Raw genomic sequence first — 9,615 nt, 5'->3', positions numbered from 1 at the left:
CATTCATTTTTATATCTTCAGTGACAATTAATAGGCACTCTCTCTCACTCTTTCTTTATACATGTGTATATAATTATTTTCTTGCATGAATACTAAATGAAAATGATTTTATACCATGACTGTTTACATTTCAAACATTCCCACCATTAGCCATCTCTAAAATAAGAACACCAAAAGCTACCAAGTTTACTGTGGTTTCCACAACATAGTGCTTCTGGACTTTTTAATGTAAATAAATATTCTTAATTTGCAAGTTTTCAGAGAAATGTACAAATTTAGCATTCTCCTTGGAACGGAAGACTTGCTTGGAAGTTACTTCATTCTTTTTCTCTTTTTCAAGAGTGCATCTCGTAGCGCCAGCTGGAAGGTAAAGAAAAAATGATGTAAACATGATCTAGAGAAGAAGACCACTGGACCAGTGTTCAAAGTGAACCTGTAAATATCCTCAGAAAGTTTCACAGTCCCCAAAAGAAAATAAATGGAATATTAAGTAAAAGATTATGAAGAATAAACCTAAATATAAAAAGAAGATAACCAAGGCCAATGTGTACCTTTTAAGTTTGTGATGAATATTATTCCATTAATTCCCTAAGCACCCATCACCTTTTGAGTCCTAGAAACTTTAAAGCATTTTGGGGGGGTGGAAGTTGCCTGGCTCTACATCTACATATTAAAACTTTTTGAATTTTATGATTTTAAGTTATTGATTTCTTGCCTTTAACTCAGGTCTGGGTCTTAGTATGTCTGTGTAGACAGGCAGAATAACTGGGACACTTATGGTAGAAAAAAATTAACAAGTTTCTTTCAACCTAAGTTGCATAGCTAAGAAGGTATTTCTGAGTTAGCCATATATGTATTATTTTCATATCTGTAAAGTCAGTTTAATTATAGTATCCGTTCATATTGTTTTATATTGATTCAGTTCAGTTCAGTCAGTCATGTCCAACTCTTTGCGACCCCATGAATTGCACACCAGCACAACAGGCCTCCCTGTCCATCACCAACTCCTGGAGTTCACTCAAACTCATGTCCATCGAGTCGGTGATGCCATCCAACCATCTCATCCTCTGTCATCCCCTTCTCCTCCTGCCCCCAATCCCTCCCAGAATCAGTCTTTTCCAATGAGTCAGCTCTTCGCATGAAGTGGCCAAAGTTTTTGAGTTTCAGCCTCAGCATGAGTCCTTCCAATGAACTCCCAGGACTGGTCTCCCTTAGGATGGACGGGTTGGATCTCCTTGCAGTCCAAGGGACTCTGAAGAGTCTTCTCTAATACCACAGTTCAAAAGCATCAATTCTTCGGCACTCAGCTTTCTTCACAGTCCAACTCTCACGTCCATACATGACCAGTGGAAAAACCGCAGCCTTGACTAGATGGACCTTTGTTGGCAAAGTAATGTCTCTGCTTTTGAATATGCTATCTAGGTTGGTCATAACTTTCCTTCCAAGGAGTAAGCGTCTTTTAATTTCATGGCTGCAATCACCATCTGCAGTAAATAAGTTAAAAACTGGAAAGCTGTGGAATAGTCATATATATGGTTAAGAATGATATATTAGCTAATAATATGTCACCAATGCAATGGACATGAACTTGGGCAAACTTCAGGAGATGGTGAGGGACAGAGAAGCCTGGAGTACTGCAGTCCATGGAGTCGTAAAGAGTTGGACACAACTGGGCAACCGAACGACAATCAGCTAATAATGTTGTAACTCAGGTTACATGGATTTAATTCCACTCATTAAACTTTGTGACAAAGCACAGGCCACTCTCACACATATATCAGGCCCCTTCCTCGTTCACACCATCTGAACACAATGCTAGGTCCTCTTCTTTTTCTCTTCTCATGTGCTTTACCTTCCTTCTCTAGTCTCACCTCTTTTTGGAGATGCTCTATAACTGCACCATCCAATACAGTAGCCACTAGCTAAACATGGCTGTTGGGCAACGAAACATGGCTAGTCCAAATATTCCCAACTGAGGCTGTAGCTCAGTTGGTAAAGAATCCACCTTCAGTGCAGGAGACCCTGGTTCGATTCCTGGGTCAGGAAGATCCCCTGAAGAAGTGATAGGCTACCCACTCCAGTATTCATGGGCTTCCCCGATGGCTCAGACAGTAAAGAATCCACCTGCAATGCAGGAGACCTGAGTTTGATCCCTGGGTTGGGAAGATCCCCTGGAGGAGGGCATGCAACCCACTCTAGAATTCTTGCCTGGAGAATCCCCATGGACAGAGAAGCCTGGCAGGCTACAGTCCATGGGGTCACAAAGAGGCAGACACGACTGAGCAACTGAGCACAGCACAGAGCACAAGTGTAAAACACACTGGGTTTCAATTAGCTCAAAAACAAGAATGTAAAATATCTCATTTAATAATTTTCATATTGATTACTCTGCTGGCCTAGAGGGAAGGACAGAATAGAGAAAATTAGGAACCCAGAGTCAAGCTTCATAATGAAGAGACCCTGAAGAAAATATAGGACAAGGAAACAAACACAGAAGTTCTGATCATGGCAAGAAAACCGGAGGAGGAAAAAGCATTCTTGAACCAACGTGTGAGCGTGTCCAGTGAACTCTTAACTTCGTCTTAAAAAATTCTTTAAGACAAATATTTGATACTTCCAGAGGTGCTGATGGGAACAAAGCGGGGCTTCTCTATCATGTGAAAAAAAAGCTGCTAAAAACAGAGAAGTAGGGAAGGGAACACTCCTAGCTAAGTGTAGCAAGATTACAAATATCTCAAAATAAGGCAAGGCTTGCCAACTGCCAACTATTTCCTCAACTGTAAAATCGTACAAAAGGCAGGGAAAGATAAACTAATAGATTTAATCAATTCAACCATGAATTTAAATTGAACTGGGAAAATTCAATTTAAAGTCTTTTAAAATAAGTTAATTTCTGGCTGCACCGGGCCTTCGTCGCTGGTCTTCTCTCGTTGCTGTGAGCAGGACCACTGCCTAGTTGTGGTGCACGGGCTTCTCACCGCGGTGGCTTCTCTTGTTGTGGAGCGCATCGCATAGCACATGGGCTCAGTAGTTGTGGCACACGGGCTTAGCTGCCCCTCAGCAAGTGTGATCTTCCTGGACCAGGGATTGAACCCCCGTCCCCAGCACTGGCAGGTGGATTCTTAACCACTGGACCACCAGGGAAGTCTGAGACTATTTAAAATCTTTAATGGCATCTTTCACTTCAGCTTTCAACAACTTCTATTCAGAATATTGTCATTTTATTACTTATACAATGCTGCTAAACAGTTGCGGAGAAGGCAAGGGCACCCCACTCCAGTACTCTTGCCTGGAAAATCCCGATGGACGGAGGTGCTTGGTAGGCTACAGTCCATGGGGTTTCGAAGAGTCAGACACGACTGAGTGACTTCACTTTCACTTTCATGCATTGGAGAAGGAAATGGCAACCCACTCCAGTATTCTTGCCCGGAGAATCCCAGGGACAGAGGAGCCTGGGGGGCTGCCGTCTATTGGGTCGCACAGAGTCGGACACGACTGATGTGACTTAGCAGCAGCAGCAGCAGCTAAACAGTTGAGAACTAGCAAGTTTAAATAGATAGGGAGGCCTTAAGGGGTACCTTAATTTAGTTCATTCTGACTTGGTTCCCACACAGACGGAGCCCTGCCCTGGAGAGCTGGCTCTCACATTTGGAACCGGGAGGTTCATAACTGGCTTGCAATTTAGGAACGCTGGTTCAGGATGTGGCACTAATTTACTTTACCTGATTTACTTGATTTACTTACCTGATTTCCTAGAGATTCTCCTGGGTACAATTAGATATATACTCTGGTACATGCCCAGTAGACAAGGATATACAAACAAAAATCTGTTTTACTACAATAACAGGACTACTCGCCCAAGACAGAAAATGGATAAAATAAAATGCCAAAGTCCTGTAAGGGCACACAGAGGAAGGACCATGCCAGGGACAGACTGTTTAGTCTGTACTGCTCTCCTGAAGCTGTTTCTAAGACACTGTTGTTGCTTAGTCACTCAGTCTTGTTCCACTCTTTGTGACCCTGTGGACTGTAGTCTGCCAGGCTTCTCTGTTCATGGAATTTCCCAGGCAAGGATACTGGAGTGCGTTGTCATTTCCTTCTGCCGGGGATCTTCTTGACCCAGAGATTGAACATGCGTCTCCTGTGTTGGCAGGCAGGTTCTTTACCACTGAGCCATCTAGGAAGCCCTTTCTGAGATACTACCACACATGATAATGTTTTTTGGAGAAAAGCACCAGGCATATAACAAACACTCAAAAATTATTCTTCAGTTGAGTTTTATATTGTACTTCACGGATGCAACACCAAGAGACTCTTAGCATAGGAATGGACCTTAGCAATCATTTAGCCTAAACTCATTTACACAGGAGAAAAAAAACCAAAAGTCACACAGCTGAATCTCAACCAAGTTAGGTATAGGATTTACATTTCTGACTGCTCTCCATGCTAAGAATACAGCCCATTAATCCTGAGACACACATTACACCAGGTCTTAGAGGGCACAATTCCACTCACACATAGAGAAGTCTCAGAACACCACCACCACTCTGCCTAGTCAAGCTTCAGGTTGAACTCACCTGCTTTTCTCGGAAGGAACGCTTATTTTTTGACCGGACATTATGACTATACCGCATCATCATGAAGTTCTTCTGCTTTTTCTTCTCTTTATTGGTGGAACTGGAAAATGGATTCATTTTGGTTTTCTTCCGCACAAATTCTTTTCGGTCTGTTTTTCCAGCCTATTAGCACACATGCACAAAAAATACCATGGCAGGAGTTAACACATCAACACACACATCTCCTCTGTGGCAGCTCTACTGGAAGTCAAGGATACGAAGGTGGATGGAACCCAGTCCCTGCTCCTTGGTGACAGTTCAGTCCAGGGGAGACATGACTGTGATGCGCTGTAATGCGGCTGGGGAGCACAGTGGAACAAAAGGCGTTCAAGAGGTCAGAGGAGCCTCTGAGAAAGGGAGACCTCATGAGCTGCTCATTGCAGGGTGAAGGCCTTTCTGGTGAGGAAAGGTGGGAAGGGTAGAGCATTTCAGGAAGTAGGAATAGTTTATCCACAGGTGTGGGGAAGAAACAAGGGTTTTCAAACTTGTCTAAAGAGATGTCAGTACCAATGCAACAGAGGGTGACGTAGGGAGTGTTTGGAATGGTGTCTGAAACAATAAAGGCAGAGAAAATGAAGCTGGGAAGGCAGGCAGGCTCCAACTGTCTCTGCTTTTCTTTAATGACTATAAACATTCCACTGCTTTTCTCATAGCTTTGATAAATGGACTGTGAACTGTGCACCTCCTTTAAACTGGGAAAATGTTATGGTGCCTTTCTGCGCTCCAGTTTGTCTTGGACAGTGGTTACATGGCTGTCAAGTTGCTAAAACTCATCTAACTTCCCATCTATGCCTTCTATTCTATGTTAATTATAGCTTTTCTGTGCCTATACAAGTTTTGAGTCGTATTTCACTTCACTGTATCTGCTGTCTTTAAAGAACCAGGCAATGACATGCCTCACTCACCATTGCAGTTGCTAGTCTTGTCTCCTTGTCAGACTTTGGCTTTTTATGAAGGCGTTCAATGTCCCGAAGAGAAAGTAACTCACCCCTGGGGTAAAGAAAAAAACCATAATATCAGACAAGGAGAGAATTCCTTTTCCTACGACTTTCATAGTCACGTGAGCTGACTGAGGGCCTGGTGCGTGTGCCATCTTACCTGCGCTCCTCATCACTGTCTATTTCAATGTATTTCCTCTTTTGGGCTTTCCCAGGGGCAGCGTCGAGCTCTTTCCTCATTTGGGCCATTCGGATTTTCTGGAAGTCTTCCTGACTTAACACTCGGCTAGTGCTGACGGCTGCCGCTTTGGCCTTCCGCTCCTCCAGGGGCATGCTGTTCAGTTTCTCAGACTTGAGAGAACACAACACAGGCTTAAACGGCCATTAGCCCTACTGAGAGCACAGCCCCTCAACACTTGGGACAGGAACTTTTAGGACTTACGATCTCTTTCTGTTCTTCATCGGAAGAATGGTGCACGTCAACCCATTCACCATCGGAATCTGCCTCGTCACTGAGACTGGCACTCTCCCAGCCATCTGCATGAAAAAGAGCGTGTCAGCACCCCCGCCTTCTGCTCAGCGCTCATGGTACACTGAGGCAAATCAAGCAAAAGAAAGCTTATATAATGAACCTCAAGTAGGGGCTCACCAAAAGTTGAGCAGTAGTATTGTTAAATAAGTCACATCAATTTAACTAAGTCAAAGAATGGAGACTAAGCACTGATTAAGTATCCACCATGAGCCAAAATTTGACAATCTTTCTCTGACCGTCATGACTCAACAAAAGAGGAGTAGATTCTCAAGTTCATAACCTGCCCCAGGCCAAAAAACAGCTAGAAATGCAGGCTATGCTGAAATTAGGAAAATCACGTATGATTCCAGAGCCTGTGTTTTTTCCACCAAACCAATCATGTCCATTAAAACTGTACCTGTATATTTACAGTGACTGCATATGAGTTATTTAACTTTTCTAAGCACACTTAAATGTTTGAGAAATTAGCTAGAAATAAATCATTCAGGGAACCAAGGCAGAGAATTCTGGTTGTGCAAGAACCTTGTAGACATCTCATTAAAAAGGCATCAGAGTTCCTAATGGAGCTACCACAGAGAGTTTTCAGAGTCAAGGACACCTGCAGTTCTCTCAGTGGACACCCACATTCTGTGACAGTGTCCCAGCTCCTAGGCATGGCACACCACCACTCATGAGAAGGCCCCAACTCCATCTCCAGTCTCACAGCTTTCTGTGCATCGCCTTGTATCCTACATTCTAAAAGTTTCCTAAATCCTTTGCCTGGAAAAGTCTCCACTATTCTACAATTGCTCACTCAGCATTCAAAGTATGACTCATGGCTCACCATTTCCTTGAAGATTTTATTGAACCTCTGAGGCGTACCTGACCTCTCTCCTGCCCTTATACCTGACTGTAATCATAAATCCTGTTAATGCTTTATTAGCTGTGTATGAAAAATTCTCAAAGATAGGAACCAAGTCATTCATCTTTGCTTTGACAGTGGCTGGCTCATAGCTAATGTTTACGAAAGTTTTGTTGAAATAATGAACAAACAGGAAGAAGATAAGACTCTAGTAACCAATGCAATAAATGCTAGCCTTGGAAATCAGAACGGGGTTCCTTGAGCATTCCTCGACAAGTTCAACAAGTATTCTCCTTCAATGGGAGGACTGCTAGAGACTGTAATCCTCGCCTTCAATGGGAGGACTACTAGAGACTGTAATCCTCTCTATTTTTTCTAGGCAATAACAACAACAAAAACCCGTTATCTTTCCCAAGTATCAAACAGCATGCCCTTGATAAGGGGCAGCCAATCTGAAGGACACAAAAAGGCATTTCCTACAGTAGAATGTCAGTTCCCTCAGAGCAGGAACCACGCCCATCAACGCCCATCAATACCTGCAATGCCCGCATCAGCAGTCATTACTCAGTTAACTTCAGCTGAATGAATGTCCAAACAGTATAAAGATTTCAAGGTCAATACAGATATAGCAGGAGTGATTCTGTCCTGAATAATGGTGCAAGAAAAACAAACCTTCATCGCCTTCAGCATTTTCTTCTTCGTTTTCAACTTCCAGAATTTCTGCTCCTGGAATGTAATCTTTAGCATCTAGTTCTCCATATTCTTGCACTCTTGCTTCTATGGAGGCTTCTGTAGGTTTACCCTAAAGGAAAGGAATTAGTTTTTTGCTTAGACAGCAAAACATTATTCATGAAAAGGATTCTTTAGGATTATGAATTCAAAAGAATCACAAAAAATGGAAGCAAATGAATGACAAAAACAGTTCACCAATGTCTTGGGTCAAAGTAAATTCCCTCTCAAAACTTTGCCCACTCTTTTCTTGCTTTCTTCTGAACTACCCCAGGAAACTTTGATTCTTAGGTCTTGAGATCTCTGCTTCCGTGACATACATACATCTCATTTCCTCCCACCTCAGTAGAGGTACTATCTGGTTAAGGAATAGCCTGTTCAATGCTGTCATCAGCTACAGATCTGAAAAGGTCTATAAGACTCATTCAGTATCAAAGAGCATATACCAACTATAAAATAGTTAAGGAATAGTATTCAACTTTATTCTGAGTTTAAAGAATAAAACTACGTGTATCACTAACACTCTAAATGGAAGCATCAGAAATGTGCTTAGTTGTGCCCGACTCTTTGCAACCCCATCTAGTCCAGCCCTGACGGCCTGACTGTAACCCCCCCAGGCTCTCTCTGTCCGTGGGATTTCCCAGGCAAGAATACTGAAGTAGGCTGCCATTTCCTATTCCAAGCACCAGAAATACTCAAACTCAAATTGGAGGAAATGACTCTCACTTTCTGAGACCAAATCCTTGATCAATACATGTATGCTTCACCTACCCGGAATTTTTTTTGTAACATCTGAGGATTCAGTGTTCGGAAAAGCTGAATCAAAGTTCTAGCAGACATCATCACATCTGGAAAATAACAGTTTTAACTAGAAACTTCAGAGCAAAGAGTCTACTGAGACAAAAATGAGATACTCTATACTCCTTCATCTACTGAGAATAACACAGCACTTACTCTTATCTTTGTGTGTTTTATACTGAGCCAGGTCTTGCAGAAGTTCCTCAGTCATGGCTAAAGGACATCGAGCTGTTATCTCTTTTATAGCATTGATTCTAAAAAAGGAAAAAATGAAATAAAAAAAAACAGCAGTTTCATGTGGTTCGACCTAAGAAGATTTTCTAAAAAGACTAAATCACAAGGAATATAAGGTTGGTTTTATAGCGCTGAGGTCTCTGGTGGGATGTGGGAGTGGGCAGCCTCAGAAGGGTTTGTTTCCACAAAGTTTACTGCTATTTCCTCTATTAGAAGAATAAGCAACATTGTCACCTCTAAAATACAGGCATGCTTTGGACATAGTGCCGATCTGGTTCCAGAACAATGCAATAAAGCAAGTCACACGTGTTTTCTGGTTTCCCAGTGTATATAAAAGTTATGTTTCAACTATATTGTAGTTCATAAAACGTGCAACAGCATTATGTCTAAGAAAAAAATGTACATACCCTTAATTAAGGCTTCCCTGGTGGTTCAGATGGTAAAGTATCTGCCTACAATGTGGGAGACCTGGGTTTGATCACTGGGTCGGGAAGATCCTCTGGAGAAGGAAATGGCAACCCACTCCAGTATTCTTGCCTGGAAAATCCCATGGACAGAGGAGCGTGGTAGGCTATAGTCCATGGGGTCACAAAGAGTCGGACATGACTGAGCTACTTCACTTTCACCCTTAATTCAAACATACTTTACTGCTAAAAGTGCTAACCTTCATCTGAGCCTTCAGTGAGGCATAATCTTTACGCTGGTGGATTACCAAAACGTTACACAGAGACATGGAGTGAGCAAATGCTATTGGAAAGATGTCTCCATTAGGCTTGCCCCACACAAAGTTAACACAGACCTTCAATGTGTAAAGCAAAGGGCAATAAACGGAGGTGGGCTCGTATATGTTGGCAGCATTTATTCGCCAACTCTAGGGGAAACTGTATTAGGTCAAGTCAAAGTCTTTTTTTTTTTTTTTTTTGGAGG

At 42.4% G+C, this 9,615-nt stretch overlaps 1 protein-coding gene across 1 annotated transcript in view; it reads right to left on the bottom strand.

Annotated features, from left to right (window-relative positions):
* Nucleotides 1-7: 7 nt before the first annotated feature.
* Nucleotides 8-9,615, bottom strand: part of SDAD1 (SDA1 domain containing 1) — a 30,393-nt gene continuing 20,785 nt past the window's right edge. Inside the window, exons 15-22 of the mRNA XM_010838149.1 lie at nucleotides 8,611-8,708; nucleotides 8,428-8,504; nucleotides 7,600-7,729; nucleotides 5,997-6,091; nucleotides 5,715-5,905; nucleotides 5,522-5,606; nucleotides 4,578-4,739; nucleotides 8-360 (exon numbers count right to left, since the gene is read on the bottom strand). Of these exons, the coding sequence (XP_010836451.1) occupies nucleotides 313-360; nucleotides 4,578-4,739; nucleotides 5,522-5,606; nucleotides 5,715-5,905; nucleotides 5,997-6,091; nucleotides 7,600-7,729; nucleotides 8,428-8,504; nucleotides 8,611-8,708 (886 nt within the window). The 3' untranslated portion in view covers nucleotides 8-312. The remainder of the gene's footprint in view (nucleotides 361-4,577; nucleotides 4,740-5,521; nucleotides 5,607-5,714; nucleotides 5,906-5,996; nucleotides 6,092-7,599; nucleotides 7,730-8,427; nucleotides 8,505-8,610; nucleotides 8,709-9,615) is intronic.

The sequence above is a fragment of the Bison bison genome, unplaced genomic scaffold (genome assembly GCF_000754665.1).
Source record: "Bison bison bison isolate TAMUID 2011002044 unplaced genomic scaffold, Bison_UMD1.0 scf7180017864092, whole genome shotgun sequence".
Taxonomy (NCBI): domain Eukaryota; kingdom Metazoa; phylum Chordata; class Mammalia; order Artiodactyla; family Bovidae; genus Bison; species Bison bison.
Note: the sequence above shows the minus strand (reverse complement) of the source record. Positions and strands in the feature narration are given on the sequence as shown.